The 17,262-nt window shown below is 39.5% G+C and overlaps 3 protein-coding genes across 3 annotated transcripts; 1 reads left to right on the plus strand and 2 right to left on the minus strand.

Moving 5' to 3' along the window:
• Window positions 1-21: 21 nt before the first annotated feature.
• Window positions 22-10,382, plus strand: morc2 (MORC family CW-type zinc finger 2). The gene is made up of 27 exons (XM_079450040.1): window positions 22-201; window positions 1,249-1,423; window positions 3,357-3,410; window positions 3,512-3,546; window positions 3,663-3,731; window positions 3,839-3,929; window positions 4,035-4,143; window positions 4,236-4,395; window positions 4,477-4,588; window positions 4,707-4,832; window positions 5,078-5,157; window positions 5,467-5,549; window positions 5,758-5,843; window positions 5,936-6,076; window positions 6,171-6,325; window positions 6,403-6,531; window positions 6,617-6,722; window positions 6,804-6,936; window positions 7,039-7,116; window positions 7,225-7,503; window positions 7,653-7,934; window positions 8,016-8,082; window positions 8,191-8,329; window positions 8,726-8,902; window positions 8,988-9,081; window positions 9,173-9,361; window positions 9,704-10,382. The coding sequence occupies exons 2-27, from the start codon at window positions 1,356-1,358 to the stop codon at window positions 9,770-9,772; spliced, it is 3,111 nt and encodes a 1,036-aa protein (XP_079306166.1). The 5' UTR covers window positions 22-201; window positions 1,249-1,355; the 3' UTR covers window positions 9,773-10,382.
• A 1,248-nt stretch (window positions 10,383-11,630) lies between these two features.
• On the minus strand, window positions 11,631-12,530 carry LOC306890924 (sphingosine 1-phosphate receptor 3-like; the record flags this gene model as incomplete). The annotated part of the gene is made up of 1 exon (XM_079450939.1): window positions 11,631-12,530. The coding sequence occupies one exon, from the start codon at window positions 12,528-12,530 to the stop codon at window positions 11,631-11,633; it is 900 nt and encodes a 299-aa protein (XP_079307065.1).
• A 3,312-nt stretch (window positions 12,531-15,842) lies between these two features.
• Window positions 15,843-16,718, minus strand: LOC306890926 (adenosine receptor A1-like; the record flags this gene model as incomplete). The annotated part of the gene is made up of 1 exon (XM_079450944.1): window positions 15,843-16,718. The coding sequence occupies one exon, from the start codon at window positions 16,716-16,718 to the stop codon at window positions 15,843-15,845; it is 876 nt and encodes a 291-aa protein (XP_079307070.1).
• Between the last annotated feature and the right edge of the window lie 544 nt (window positions 16,719-17,262).

Below are 17,262 nucleotides of genomic sequence, written 5' to 3' on the forward strand. Positions count from 1 at the left end.
GTCGCCCGGGTTGCGGCAGGCGGGTTTAACAGTCTCGGTGCTCGTGTGTTCGAAGGGAAGCGCTTCTGGAGCGATTCGCGGCCTTGCGTCAACATTATATGAGCGAAAACGGAATAAACAGGTTTCGTTGGGTGTCGCATTCATGCAACCGGAAGAAACCGTTGGACCAAAACAAACCGAATTCACGGGGACGGTTAAATGGTTTGCATTATTGAAATCACATCTATCTCTCGTTTTACTGTACAAAGGCTGTTGACTTTATACATGCAGCTTGTTTTTCGTGGGCAGGTCGCAGTTGTTTGATTACGCGCAAGATTTAACAGTCGAGAGTTGCGACATTGCTAACATTATACGAGGAAATGCCTCAGTTAGAAATTCCTTGTAAACCAAAGTGTGGAAGGTACTTGGGGTTTGCTGTTGCATTGGTACCAAGGGCCTTGTAGCATGGGGTGGCATTGGGTGTGTTTTTAGCTCCACTCCCACTTAGATTTGCGGTGATATGCAGAGGAAGGCGATTCAAGAACGGACAGTAAAATGTGCCCCCGACACTCCCCGGGCTCACCTGTGTGTGTTATCATTTAGTTCAGAATTGCATTTTAAATGCAAGATTAGGGGATGTTTAGGACATCATGCATGCCTTGCATCATGCATGCACACCACCCAGTGGTGATTATGTCAGAAATATCAAAAAGTTGGGAGTTTGGATATCCACGTCAATACATATTGAAACTGGAAATGGAATAGTTCAAGTTTGTGACTAATTCTACATGACAAGAACTGACGTGTACATACTACAAACTGTTTTAGATAGGGTTTTAAGTTTTTAATAGTATCTTTGTGTAGTTTAAGGCTATGTTTGGAATTGTATACTAATATGTAGTATATTCACTAAAACCCACATTCGCCAAAATATGCAATATGCAACAAAGCACACTGAGACACTGGACCCCCATCATGCAAACAGATCCAAAATGGAAGAAAAAAAAATATTTGTATTAATTTGGTTAGACGGAAGTTGCACATTTGATGAAATGCTACAATATGCTTTTATTTGAAAGATAAGATAATGTTATTTAAAACTTTTCTTGTATGTTTTTTGCATGATGTCTGCTGTTTTTAATTTAGACGGTAAAGAGTGTGTGTATTACGTTTCAAACACGGCCTTAGATTTCTTCCAATAAGAAAATAAATGTCCAGCGGGAGAATATCTATCCTGAATGTAATCTTATTTTGTTTTTTGTGTTATAGGTCTTGAACGATCAAACATGATCAGAGGACAGAATGTAAAGGAGTAAAGTCAATACAATCAGCATCCGTTTTTCTTTTTATTAGTATTCATTTTATTTCTTCAGAGGATGGCCTACACAAATTATAGCTCACTAAACCGAGCTCAGCTCACCTTTGAGTATCTGCACACAAACTCGTAAGTATCAATTTGTGTGTATGTTTACTATGTATGTATATACGTATGTATGTATGTATGCGTGAGACCGAGACAACCGTATTTTTACCGGGAAACATTGCATTGGTTTGATAAAGTGTCCTAAAAGCCTTCACAGAGTTAAAATTGTCCACTCATACCTGTCAAATGTATTTCATGGGTTATGTTTTTGTCCCCACACAAAAACTTTGTGTAAAAGGCACTTCCTGCAACAGGACATGTTATAACACAAGTAAATGGGGGAAGGATGACTATACCTTGTTTAAATTATTTTAAGTAGGATGTGTATGAGTTTGTTTTGATGGTTTTAGAAAGGCCCATTTAGACCTTAAAATACTAATACTAAAGTCTCCTTGCATGCAATAATACTTGTCTAAGAAAAGTCATGTTTATTTATCAGTTGAGTGCAATAGAAAGTGTTACGTTTACAGATCATTTACTATGCAAATTAATATTTGAATGTGCTTGGTATTTACTTCTTTCAATTTGAATACAGCAAATGACAAACATGTCCTTATTAACAAAGCAGTTGCTACATGATCTAATATAATCCACATAAAAGTGTTATAAAATATTAACGTTGCAATCTTTAACATCAAACTGACATTTGGTGCGAAGTTGTTCCAAAGATATAAATCATTGCGTTAAGCAATTGTGGGAACTCAAATAAAAACACGAGATGGTGGTACATTGTTTGTGTATTTGCTAAAACAAAAAATTGTTCGGATTGCAGCTATCATACATTATTGGTCTCGGAAGAGTGCTCTTTAGAACTCATACGTGTAGTTGCTGTATATGTTGCTTTTTAACCTCTTGCAGAGTTTGACGTTGCCATCTGGTATTTGAATCATTCTGAAAACGGTTCCTTTATACAGTATTAAATCACTTGACCAACATTAAACAACCACAGTTTTTATATGATGTTTAGAGGTAGGTAGATCAGCAATTGTTAATATTATGAAACAGATCTGCTTACAACTGTTGAGTAATGGCACAAATTGCAAAAGATTGCAAAAATGACCAAGACAGTAGTGAAAATGTTAATCAACTTTGTGGTCAAATAAAGGAGAATATAAAGGTGTGACCATGAATATCCTGCTTGCTTGCTTTGTGTTCCCTAAAATCTTGTAACCACGCCTGAAGTAAAAACCTATTTTATGTGCTTTGAATAAACATGTCAAGAACGAAGAATTAGGACCGCAAGAAAATCTCCACGACGCAAACCTCCCCACCCCCCAATTTAATGTTTACTTCTTTGTCACCCAACACTTGTTTTCCATGGTACTTTGAGCATATCTTTTGCGGCCCGACTCTTCAAAGTTGCATATCATCCCAAATGAAACATGGGCTTCTCCAAAGCTACAGTGTTTGTGTACCAATATCCATTGATTGGTCCTTTAACCCTGGTGGGTAATTCGTCTGTTGCCAACACTTCCCTGCCAAACCGTTAACAACTGTTTTTCCAAGAGGTTATTGCTGGTGCCTATGGTTGGATGCTGGTCAGACACCATTAGCTGTTTTGGAATTACACATGAAGATTGGATAAATTTGCCATCAAATGATGAAATTTCCTCAAGACTGAAGATGAGCCTGAAAGTGGCTGAAGATTCAAACTTTAATTTGGAGTTGGAATCGAAGAGAAAGGATTAAGAAGGTACACAAACTACTACAAGGATACACTCTTTGGATGCTAAAGGGGAAAATGCTGAGCGAAAGGACTACCAATAATGTTCTGACATTAATCATGACCAATATCTGTTGATTGAACATAAAACCAAATGAAGAACTTCAAGAATAGTTGTTTGTATATGCTTGTCATTTAGAGAGAAGTCTTAACAAACTTTGGTATAAATTATAATGGCCATCATAAGGTAAAATTTATTTTGTTGTTGACAGATTATTTTGTTGCCAACAGGACAACCCATGAGTTTCTTTTTGGAGCTTTGGCCGAACTTGTGGACAACTCGAGGTACTTTATATGCAAACTAAAGCTATCACGATAGTTACGATTTTTACAATTGTGTAAAGTATTGAAAGGAACTGAACGTCAGCTCTGTTTCTTGTCTACAGAGATGCGAATGCAACACGGATAGACATCTTCACAGGTTGGAAACATTCTTTTGCACAAACAGTTGTAGTCATTACTTATAAGAATGAAAACTACGAATGCTAGAAACCGATAGCTAATACAATCTGAATTTGTTCTGTTGTGGTCAATCAGAGAAGAGACCGGATCTGAGAGGCGGTTTTATGCTCTGTTTTCTTGACGATGGCACTGGAATGGATCCCAGTAAGTAGCTGAGATAATCCCACACAAATCATATGACAACCCAGAAAGATCTCATACACAGAATAGTTTCAGAGCCGCAGTGATGACATTGGAACTGTTTTGAATAGGTGAGGCCACACATGTTATTCAGTTCGGCAAATCCAGCAAACGATTCCCAGAATCCACTCACATTGGCCAATATGGAAATGGATTGAAGTCGTAAGTATAGTGCCCTGCTCTAATTTAATAATTGATTTAATTGGGCAAGTGACCTCCGAAATTAATTTGACTCTTTGCTGAGTTTCGCATTATTGTCTCTTTTAGGGGTTCAATGCGAATTGGAAAGGACTTCATTCTATTCACCAAAAAAGACAACAAGTTAACCTGTTTGTTTTTGTCACGAACATTTCATGAAGAAGAGGGGCTGGATGAGGTACGTCATTGATTAATGCTCAAGTGAACGTTTATTCTGACTGGGCAGCAGACTTTGAAGAATTTCATTGGCCCATTGTCACACATTTGCAGGTGATCGTTCCGCTGCCAAGTTGGGATTTGCAGACCCAGCAACCTCTATCTCAAGACCCGGAGAAATACGCCATCGAGACCGAACTGATCTTTAAGTATTCTCCCTTTAAGAATGAAGAGCAGCTGTTCCGTCAGTTCAAGAAGATTGAAGGACCAAGCGGTTAGTTCTAGAGCTTGTTAATGTTATGTAATTGTTAATTTGGGGTTGGTGCAAAACTTACCTCTTCATATGTGTCGGCAGGTACTCTTGTTGTAGTTTATAATCTGAAACTGATGGACAACAGAGAGCCAGAGTTAGATGTGGAAACGGACCACCAGGACATTTTGATGGCTGGCACACCTGTTGAAGGAGTGTAAGTCCACATGCTAACTGATGATTCCCATGAGTTAGATTGGTCAATATGACCCTAATAAAATCTTGAGTGAGGCCCACAACATTCAAGTGGGCTGCCGATGTGTGTTTCTAAACAGAAAACCGGAGAGAAGATCTTTCCGTGCGTATGCTGCGGTCCTTTACATCGACCCCAGAATGAGGATTTTTATTCAGGGCCACAAAGTCCGAACCAAAAGATTGTCCTGTTGTTTGTATAACCCCAGGTATACCCATAAAACCCGATTACACACACATTCCTTTACTTAAGACGCTTTTGTTTTCATGGAACCAAACTGTGAACACATTGACATGTCGGCCATCTTGGAACAGTCTACACTTCAGTTGTTGTAAAAGTCAATGTGTTTTCCAACATTGTGCAGACTCTGTTTATAAAATCTAGATATTTAAATTCCTGAAGAGATGGGATAAAATTTTTCTCAGTGGTCCAGTATTTTTGTTTCACTTACAGGATGTACAAATACACATCAACACGCTTTAAAACCCGTGCGGAACAGGAAGTCAAGAAAGCAGATCACCTAGCAAAACTCGGTGAGTAGTCCAACCTGCAACACAACATCAGTCGGCTAGAATAGTACATTATGAGAAACTACGTTTGTGGGTTCTGATGTAATTTCCTTTATTTGACCATTTCTGTTTTTAATCTATTTAAATACTGCAAAACATGTTTTGACAGAGGAGCAAGTTGTTCATGGTCATAAATACAAAACTACCAGGCATATTTATTAAAAAAACTTTGTAGCAGAGGAAATGTTTGAGTAATGTGACAGAAACAAAGATGTGCTTGTTTCACGCAATGTTTCACACATTCTTTGTGTATGTTTGTGACGTCCTCTTCAGCCGAGGAGAAGGCAAAGGAGGCCGAGAGTAAAGCTCGAGCTCTCGAGCTGAAGCTTGGTGATGATCTATCCAAAGATGCCAGAGTAAGAACCCACAACCTCCTTTATCACACATTCATGGGCAGAAACAATTCCATAGACTAGTAATAAAAGAGGGAGTCAAATGCAGGGGCCAGAGTTCTTGTGGTTGGTTTCAAACAGAGATGTCAAAAGTGAAGGATTGACACTTGAAATGTCAAAAACTGTGCTCAAAGATTTCTGGAAAAATATATTTTTCTTTTAATAATTCCAGGCTGCTTTGAGAAAAGCACAAGATTCGGCTGCAGCGCTGCGCTCAGAAGCTACCAGAAAACAAGCCATCCATGCATCCAAACAAAAGTAAAATACTCACAAACACGCATCTCTCCAACACATTAAAAACTTTTAAAAAAGCTTTCATACATCAACTATTATGAATGTTCTTGTATCAGAGCTTTGAAGGAACCCAAGGAGCTGAACTTCATCTTTGGCGTGAACATCGAAAGACGAGATCAGGATGGAATGTTCATCTACAACTGCAGTCGTCTCATTAAGATGTACGAGAAGACTGGACCACAGCTGGAGGGAGGAATGTGAGCGAGAAACGTGCACATTTACATTTACAGACTGCCAACACGTTGACGGATATCAAATTTTGGCGTGGATGATCAATATTTGTGTGTGCAGGGCTTGTGGGGGTGTTGTAGGAGTGGTGGATGTACCCTATCTAGTGCTTGAACCAACTCACAACAAGCAAGACTTTGCAGACGCTAAAGAGTACAGACATTTGCTGAGAGCAATGGGAGAATATCTCGCCCAGTACTGGAAGGACATTGGTATAGGTTAGTCTTTGTCTTTTTGTTGATGGTAGGTTTGGTAGTGGCTTGTTATCTTTTGTAATGAATGTTTCCCTCAACAGCTCAGAAAGGGATAGTTAAGTTCTGGGATGAGTTCGGTTATTTGTCGGCCAACTGGAACGCCACCCCATCACACGAGCTTCGGTTTCGTCGACGGAGAGCCATGGAGATACCAGTCACCATCCAATGCGGTATGAATGTGAACGTCAGCTCCACACTTCACACAAATTTTCTAAAATGTTTTGCGTAACGACAGGTTTGTCTGCTTTTTTACAGATAAGTGTTTAAAATGGCGGACACTTCCATTTCAGATGGATGCTGTGGACAAGCGCTACCCAGACAGCTGGGTGTGTCTTATGAACCCAGATGGAACGCAGGACAGGTTGATGTGCTAGATTTGCCACAATATAAGATGTTTTGTGGTTTTTGCTTTGTACAATATTATTTTGTCCTGTTCTGTCAGGTGTGACGCCGCTGAGCAGAAACAGAACTTGCCCATTGGCGTGTTGAAAAAAGATATGAAGACATCGGATGAGAAACAGAAAGATCTGTCAGAAAAAATCCGCCAACAGCAGGAGAAACTGGAGGCCCTGCAGGTGCATACATGTCCATTATTTTCCGTCAGCTCTGAGCTGGTGCATACATGTCCATTATTTTCCGTCAGCTCTGAGCTGAATGCTTTATTTCTTTTGATTTAGAAAACGACAACAATAAAATCGACAGCGGATATAAAACGGCTTCCTCTAGACGTCAGTACAAAACCTGCAGAACTTCAGGTACTGTGAATCTTTCTTGGTGTGAAATATATGACATGTTCTTGACAGGTTTTGTGAGGTTCGTGTTTTTTGAAGGGTTTTTTGACCTACGTGTTTGTCGTCCTATAGCCAACACGCTCATCCCAGCGAACAGCACCGCGTCCGCGCTCACCACCTCTTCCTGCTGTGGTCAAAAGAGCCGTCAGTCAGCCTCCAGCAGTGAAAACCCCACCCCCTAAACCAACCCCACCCTCACGTCCTACCCGGACTCCACCGGCTCCTTCACCTAAAGCTAAGCAGTCACCTGCCCCTACTACAAAGACCGCCCCTAAACCAGTAGCCACGCCCCCTGCTCCACCTTCAAAGGCAGCAGCTCGCAGAAACGCAACACAGAGCCGTGCTGCTACAGTAAGTAATCTTAGACGCATACACACTAAAATAATGTTATTTTACAAGGGATAATCCACAGTGACGTGGAGGCGAAGAACCCCCAATGCAAAGCGGATTCAGACAGACTATTATATAAAATAAAGTAATGTTGGAATAATTTATTTCAGCCATCATCAACAAAAACTCCAGTCAAACAAACTTCAGCCAGCAAGAAAGTAAATGCAAAGAAGGGTAAGGTCCAAAAAAAGGAAGATGAAGAGGAGGAAGAAAGTGAAGAGGAAGAGGAGGAGGAAGAAGAAGAAGAGGAGGAGGAGGAGGATGAAGAAGACAGTGTGTCAGAGGAGGATGAACCTAAGCCCAAGAAATCAAAGATGGTAGCGAGTGCTCAGAATCGAGGAAAAACCATAATGGAAAAAAAGCCAGCACCAGCTAAACAGACCATTACAGAGGTATAAAACCCCCCTCCGAAAATCAAATGTAATACATAACGTGGGGAGATAGATTTAATGAATCTGGAAACTCTCTTTCAGCATGTCAGTAATAGCAATGCTATTACTGAAGATCTAAAGAAAGATTCAACAAAAAATGCTCAGAAAGGTAACACACATTATTTTTAATGTTGCACTCCGTTTCAGTATTTAAAAATGAAGGGTCTATGGAATTGTGGGTTACCATGTAATAAGTACGACTAAACGTTTTTTATAGATAAAGGCATTCAGGTAGAGGCGAAGGTGAATGGAGAGTGGTTCACAGGTCGTGTAACAGCGGTAGAGACGGGGAAGGAGAGCATTCGCTGGAAGATCAAGTTTGACTATGTTCCCATGAACACTCCGAGGGACCGATGGTATGCGCAAACATACGAACCTTGAAATAAGCATACATGCACTGTATGAACAAACATATAAAATGGTTTAATGATTTTGATTTTCGCAGCACTAATGGTGTGAAACACACAAATATTTTGATGCTTACAACAGGTAAAATTCGGGAGGCAGCAGTGTAATGCAAAAATATATACGTAAAGTATATGACAAATAATAAACAGTTATGAGTATGAACAAATGTATATTGTTTGTTAAACAATTATTTATAGAAAGTGAACAGCTATCAGAGACCAAGTTAAAATACATTTTAAAATCTCCTACGCATATCAGAATCTGTATTTGAATGTCCAGTAGTAGGATCGTGAAAAATGTTGTTACATTTTAAGATGTTTTATGGAGAACATGTTTTTCTTCAGGGTGTTTAAAGGCAGCGATGATGTCCGTCTTATGTGTCCCGCCTCTCCGGAGTCACGAAGTCCAGACACCAACCAGGTTCCAGCACGGTCTGTAACTCCGCCCACCGCTGCTGAACCCGACACGACTCAGAGCGGGCCGAGCAGAGAGACAACAGAAGGCCTTGTGACCATGATGAGGCAAGTCTGAGTGTTTGTACTGTTTACTGTACTGTCATTGTGCATTTCATTACTAACTTCATGATGACTTGTTTGTTTGATGCAGGACGTTGCTACGGTATTTCTTCCCGCCGGATTTCCGAATCCCTAAAGATTCTGTAAACACAATGAGCGCAGAGGACCTTGTGGCCTTTCCTCTCGTGAGTATAAACCAAACATTGCTGTACTGAAGTCCTCCGAGATGCTTGTCTGGTCACTGCTCGGATAACTTTTCTGATTTTTGTGTTACAGAAAGAGTATTTTCAGCAGTATGAGGCCGGGCTGCAGAGCTTATGTAATTCCTATCAGACCCGAGCAGAGTCACGTGCCCGAGCCGTGGAGGAAAAGAGCAGCGGAGCAGAGGCCAAACTCAGAGAGTCAGATGAAAAACTTCGCAAACTGAGAACGAACATCGTAGCTCTGCTGCAGAAAGTTCAGGAGGTCTGAAATACACACCTTGTTAATGCACAAGAACATTAATATGTGACATTCTGATTATGTACGTTATGTGTCATGCAAACATGGGACGTTAAAGTGAAGCAAGATCTTAGAACACAGAAAAGTTTAAAAAAAATGTTCATCCTTGTTTATTTGGAAAATGCTAATTACTATGTAAACAAAATATCATTTAAACTGTAACGCAAAAATTATGTAAAAACGTAGTAGTAAGTGAAGTCTACAAAGCTATGTGCCTATGTATAAATATAGTGGAATCTTGGAAAATATGAACACACAAGATTGGTTTCATTTAATAACTGAGTTCATATTTTTGTTGTTCTTCAGGACATAGAGATCAGCTCTGATGATGAGCTGGATGCCTACATTGAAGATCTGGTCACTAAGGGAGAGTGAAACTCAAGATCTTCTCAGTTTTGTTTTCATTTTCACTTTAAATATGCTTCATACAGTTTAAGAACGACTGTCGGGTGACTGGAGACGATTGCTGGTCTGTCACGTTTTTCTCGTCCCCCATCTACTTTGACACTCTGTGGCTTTATTGCCAACTTCAACATGAAGATCTGTTCAAACGCAATGCTCGAACCACCAGCCGAGTCCTGAAGTGCTCTCCATTGATCTGGTGAGCTGCAGGTAGAGAGAGGTTTAAACGCATGTAGAACCTGTAGTTTGTCGTGTTTATTTGATTTCACAAAGATGATCAGTTCGTGTTGGGCTGTTTTCCAGGTCCTCAGTGTTATAAAGTTTCATTTTGTTCTCTCAACTGCTGATTTGAAAGAGTCCGCAGCTGTTTTTATGGCTCACGGGGACTCCTTGCAAATCAGTTTGATTATAAGTGAGTTTGAAAACGAGCTTTAACTTGCTGCTACGTTATCCGTATTGTCTCAAGTTTGAGTTATTTCAAGTTTCTTGTTTTCCCCGTACCTGAATATGACATCAGATTTGTGTTTTAAATTTTACCTTTCCGTTACCTTTTTGGGAATAAACACTGATCCGATGCTGTTAACCTCTCCAGTTACAGTATTTAGTCTTCATCTTTATATCTAAGAATATTTTTTAAAAAGTTTTATTAAAACAGTCCATTAAAGTTAAAGATGTACATGTGTTTTTTTATTTATGAAATAAGTTTATAGATGCTAATATATTCATTTTGGTCCATTTATTTTATAAATAGGTTAAGCATTTGAGTGAGAAAAAATCTGTACAAATTGTTATATTTGTGTCTGAAATATTTGGACACGTAAAATAATTCTCTTAAAAAGTTTTTTTTTTTGTCGTTACAGTTCAGGTTAAGGGTGTACATATTTAACCAACATTCGTCTTTCTGAATTTGAAAAAAAAACGGCATTCATGTAGGCTACTTTACCTGGTATTTGTACTCTCCAATTTCAGCACATTAATCTGTCAGTTAAGGACTATAGTTTTATTTTATACGATTCAATTTTTCATTAGAATCTAAATGAAATACGTCCATGTAAATGTGTTACAGTCCTCATTGAATCCATCCAGCGCTGTCCGTTAGTGCGTGCTCATGTTTGAATCAAAGGATTGGCGCCAATTTCTTAGTTAACAGCTGTTACCTCACGACATAAAGCAAAACACTTCTGAAGAGTGGTACAAGTTAAAACGGGTAACCAGCTTGAAGAAAGTCAAGCTCAGTGTCAGATTCAACGGATTTCAAAGAATCACATGAGAAAATCGTCTTTAAAGTGTGAATTTAGAGGTGAGTGTGGATTCTTGTATCTTGAGTTGGTACAAATCTAAGCCCAATAAAAACGAGCGTACACAGCACTCTTTAACGGTTTTTTCTAAACCACATCAACTTATTGAAAACAAGACACGGAGAAGCCAAACAATTTAAAACGCTGACAAAACAAATGAGGTAACTAGACGTCAACAATGTTGGCATCCAAAAGATCGGAAAGCGTTTCAGAATGAAATTATTCTGACAACTCATATATTTTAAATCATTTTAGGGTTATCAAGAAGGCAGCTGAAGTTTTTTTCGTGTTTGTGTTGCTCATGTAGGGATACAGTGCTGTGCCATGCTGAGGATTTGTCCGCCTCCCTTCGTGGAGTCCACCCTGTTTATAAAAAAATGTTTGAGCACAGTTATGCACGTATACACCAATTGTGAAGACTCAAATTGCAAATAATCACATTTTACTTAAACAAATAACACTTAGGTGCATCTTTAAAGGACTAGTCATACTGTAGGCCTCCATAATATTGCTTTGTGTATTAGGTATAAAAATCACTGTTTAACACAAATATGTTCAAAGATTAACCTAGATTTTCTTCTTTTGAATACTTTGCTCCACACGGAGTTCCACACCGCGGCGCGCAACGCTGGGCTTCCCCAAATGTACAGCGCCGGCGTACTGAGCGCGTTAAAGCGCGCCATGATTGCGAACAGATTCGTGGCTTCATTTCTGAACCTCAGTCCGGTCTTGGTCACATATTTCACTGAGAGGTTTATAAAGGACGGAGACCACAAAATGAGAAAACAAATGACCACAAAAACAATAATGCGCAGTGACTCTTTCTTGCTTTCCTTCTCGCTGCTGGGCGCCTCTCGGCTTAGCTGATGTCTGGCGATCATGTACAGTTTGATGGTCATCAGAACTTTGACGGCCACGATCCCCTGCAGGACTATCACCCCAAACGCGTTGATTTGAGCGGCGAAGTCTACCGGCACGACGTTTAGAACGGTCAGTAACGAATACGTATAAACCCAGCAAAGCGCGCAGACGCCGATCACGACCCCACGCGTGATGTGACGCTTGTAGAAAAATGGGTTACACACGGCCAGGTATCTGTCAAACTGCGCAAACAAAAAAGTCAGAACGTTCACCCCTAGAAATGATGGCAGAATGTAATACGTGCCGTTTCGTGACGGATAGCCTTCCTGGACATCAAACAGGCCTAGGTAGAACACAGAGCAGCCGGTTAATGTGTCACTGATGCTGGTGTTTAACATGAAGATGAAGCGGTTCTGAGAGCGCAGGGCTCCGGTGCTTACGATGCCGATGACCACAGAACCGGCCAGGAGAGCCGAACTCGTGGCGAACAGGATGTGAAAAATAAATATCAGATACTCTTCAGGGCGCGTAAAGTCAACTGAGAGAGGCACGGTGAAGTTAAACGCGAGCATTGTAATGCGTCTTGTGGATGGGAGAGACGGGCTTTACGAGCGTTTAAGTAGACGATCGCGTCCGCCTTGGGACTGAAATTTGTCCAAGAAGATGTATGCCGACCATGTCACGTGAGAATATTTTACATTAAGTTTTTTTCTTGTTGGCTATCAGTCTTCTGGTGAGGTAAGGTCTGGAGATGCTGGAGGACGAAACGGTAAACTATTTCTTATATATAAACAATTATAAATATTATAAATAAAAACATTATTATTTAGTTTATACAAAATTTATTTCATGCCAACGTGTTGCTTTAAAAAGGTAAAGCCCCAGGCTTACACATTCACTCACTGTGTAAAACTGAGTGAGTAAAACCTCATGGAAGTTAAAATCTAAAAACGTTTTATACATTTATACTATAAATATAACAGTTTGCTCTTGTGTGAGAACAATGTCTATAAAATCATTTCTATTTAATCATGTGGGTTCCGCTCGCTCTGGTTTAATCAGGCCTATAGCTTAAAGTCCTCATTTTGGGTAATATCTTTCGACACAGCATTTGATGGGTTTAAACTTCTTTTGCTGATTTGATAAAATATTTTATTTGCAGGAAAGCATTTTACAAGCCCCTCTTGCATTTTCCCCCGCACTTTTATTTTCCTGTTTATTTGGTCAATAGTTAGAAATCACTAATAGCAAAGTAACTTACTATGACTATCATTTAAAAAAGAAATAAATGATGTAATCTGACTATAAAAAGGAAAGCTGATTGTGTTCATTCTTAGAACTCATTTTTCTTTTTGGCCAAGATTCTCTTGCATCTTTTTTCTCAGAGTGAATCCTCAATCAGTGGAGAAGGCCACTCTAATAAAGATGTACAGTGACCTTCAAGGTGCGATCTGGCTTTTTAACAAACTGGATAAAAATTATGTTTAACAAATTTAATAATAAATATAAAACAAACTCCCATGATGGGGAAACATAACAAAACATGGAAATATAATAACAAGACTAACTACACTGAAACAAAACTTAAATTAACTTTTGACAAACTACACATGACTGAACTGACAACCACGATGAACCAACACAAGACGAAAGACAAGGGCATTAAATAAGGGACCAAATCAAGATGGGAACATGCATATTCCCTGTTTGTATGAGGCGCCGTATATGTGTGATGACGTTACGTTAGTAAGGCGTGGAATTACGCCTTATTTATAAACATTTATTCAAAGTTGAGACGATCATGTCGAAGAGACCATCTGAGACTGTGAAGACTTCCAAAAAACTGAAAAAGTTTTCTCATAAAGTACTGCAAGCAAGGAGGATCGTTGCCTCAAAATGAAAGCATCCTTCGCCAAACCCACTTACCTCACGTCTTTGAGCAACACACACATGGACGCCGTACTGAACAAGATCAGTGGGAAGAAAATGTGTGTTGTGGTTGATGAAACGACTGACATTCGAGATCGCTGCGTTTTAAACATTGTTATAGGTCAGTAATAATTGGGGATCATAATAACTATAACAACAAAAGTAATCATGTAAAACTATATACAATTTTTTTTTGTACTAATTTCCCTTCTGGTATTTAAGATTCAAAACATAGAGGCAGATTGTTGCTGCTGCAAGAAATAGAAAGAAAATGTAATTCTAGGTATAACCATTAGATGTAGTATAGACCCATATAAACAGCAACTTGTGAATAGTCCTGTGTAGGAGAAATTAAAAGGGCAAAAACAGAATTTGGGGAAAAATTTAACGGATTTCATAGGACCCTACTTTTATCAGAAGCAAAAACTTGTTTCCCATGAAGATCCTTTTAAAAACAAGCTGATCGTGGTCAATAATAACTTTGTGTGTTTACATAAACTGTGTGCATTTGTTCTACCTCAATAACCACAATAATGATCATCTATAATGGGATCATAATCTCTCCTGATTTGTTAAAGTCACAGCTGTTTAAATGGCCCAGAACACACAAATGAACATATACGTTTCTGACAGGAACCATACCATGTGTGTATGTGTTTTGACACGCTTAATCATCAGCGGACAATCCTAACATCCTTAAGGCACCATAAGACCCCCAGTGTACCATTCAGGGTCTAGTTAGGCTGCTAATTATGCACCTTGAGGTCAATCTCTTTATGAGAGCGGGCATGTGTCAACATGAGGGAATCAAGCACACTTGATTTGATAGCAAGGGAGAACGAGTGGGATAAAACAAGCCCCCTAGAGAAGTAAACCATCATTGTAGTTTAAGCACAGGTGAATGTTTTTGCATTTTAGCAGATATTCTTTGACTTTATATTTTATATTATATTTTCCTTAAAACTGTTCGAAGGTGCTTTTTATGTACTGTTTGACATGTGAATATTGAATATTCAATGGATGGACAATACAATGCGAAAAATGGGACAGGTGGAGAGGGGGATGGTTTTAATATGTAATGAACATTAAACAAATAAACATTAAACAAAATGTTCATTCGCATTCTTTAAATAATTGATAGGTTCAGAATCCAATAAAAGCGTATGACACTTACATGACATAACAGGAGGCCTGTTAGGGGTTTTCTACATACTGATTTGAATTCCTTTAAAAAAATTAAAGAAAAAACATCTAAATGTATCTAAATAAATAATTCTGAAAGCTGCATGTATAGGTATAGGTAATATATAAAGAATGAACAGACTTAATAAAATCTCTTTTATTTATTCCTTATTGGGAGGTGCTGTTTTTGAGACATTCTTAAATTAGACTGGTTAATTTCAGCAACAAATCGAAAATATATTACATTGATTGTGATATTCAGGACATCGCTGTTATGCCTACTATTGCCCTGCAATATTTAAAATATATGCTATACATGCTACGACCTGAGACTTGCACATGGCACATCCTTTAAAACATTTCTTCTGTCCTCGCTTATGCGTTAGATCACGTCTTGAAGACCATTGCTTTATCATGTCTGTGTGGGGCTTCGGTCTTCTCCACAGACTGAGGGGTCAAACTGAGAAAGAATAAAAGAGAGCCATTGCCAAAATACATATTATAAATATGCTAAAAGCCACACTGATAACAATAAAAAGGTCAAGTTTAAAGTGAAATATGGGCATGGGTGAGATCAATGCGATTGCTTTCATCAGAGACAGTTTCAAGTCTCTGACATGATTAAAGTATTTTTGGTCTCTGACATTTTAGCTATTTGAGTTGTGATGTATGTTTACTCTTTAAAAAGAGGCTTATAGATAAAAATTAAGAGAAAGAGGGTTTTCTTTTATAAATAAAGGGCTGATAGACAAAAAGAAGGAGAGAGAGACAGTTTACCCTTTACTCTTGCATGTAGTTTTCCAGACTTTACTCAGTAGGGTGATCCGGAGTGCAGAACAGCCCCTGATGTACAACAAGGGGGTGAGAACTGCGTTCACTCGCGGCAGAATGCGCAGGGGGTCCGAACCTTCGTTTTTGAACGCGTAGCACGTGGATCCCGCGAAATTACACGCAATAATATGAAGAAAGATAGGCAACCACGCCACCAGAAAGCACACGGCCACTACTATGATGAGATACACGGATGCGCGCTTGTTGTCTCTTTCCGCGCTTGGGGGCTCACGCTCGAGCTGATACTTCGCGACGAAAAACAGTTTAATGTTCAACCCAATCATGATTATTACTGTGAAAATGTTTGCCACAAAAGTGCCAAAGCCCGTCACTCTCTTCGCGACCCCCATAGGCACCAGATTATTAACAGCCACGATGATAAACGCATAAACCCAGTACGCCAGTATCACCAGTAAGGTTCTGTTACGCGTCATGCGTTGGGAGTATTTGAAAGGTGCCGAGACGGCGTGGTACCGGTCCGCCTGTGCGGCCAGAATCGCCATATAGGACAAACCCAGAAAAGTAGGTGCGATATAGAAAGTGCGCGTGGGGGAGTCGTAGCTGTCACGCACGTCGAGGACCCCGCAATAATAATAAGACACGCCCGAGCAAATGTCACTGAAACAGGTGCTAAGCATGTACATGAAGCGGTTCTCGTTACGCAGAGCACGGTTCACCATGATTGAAATAAAAACAGACACGTTAAGAAAAACGATGGCTGTGGCGATTATTAAATTGAAAAGAAACAAAAGCACGTTGCCAAAACTAGTGAGAGGCAGCACTGTGGCCAGACCCTCAGGACTCTGAGAAATATTCATGAGTGATGAGAGTGTCAGCAAACGCAGTTATGAGAAACAGAATAAAGTCATCGCTCGTGTACAGATATTCGGTAACCGCACGCGTGTCGGTGCGCAGAGTGCACGAGAGCGCAAAGGTGACGGTTTTTAAAGATGCGCGCGAGGAGGATGGGGGTCTCCTGACTCACGAGACAATTCTTGGAATAAGAACAACCTCGTGAAAACAATATGCAAAGCAGTTTTCCCTTTAAAAGTTCATTGAAGCATAATAAACAGTGTAAGCCACGGTGCACATAAATTGCATAGTGACTGTGAATTGGAAAGATGCCAACAAAAGTGAAATGAAATCAAGTGACATTTTGTAATTGTCATGTTCAGAGTACCTACTATGTAGTATTTCCATTTACACATTTGGCAGACACTTTTATCTACAGTGCATTTAATGCATTCCTGTTAAACTACTGGCGCAGTGCTTTTCCAGCTGAGCTCAATGTAGGCCTACTTAAGATGTAAAGGTGAAATAGATAAACCACACTTCAGTGTGAAAACAGAAAAGAGAGCTTTC

The sequence above is a fragment of the Barbatula barbatula genome (genome assembly GCF_947034865.1).
Source record: "Barbatula barbatula genome assembly, chromosome: 25".
Classification (NCBI taxonomy): Eukaryota; Metazoa; Chordata; class Actinopteri; order Cypriniformes; family Nemacheilidae; genus Barbatula; species Barbatula barbatula.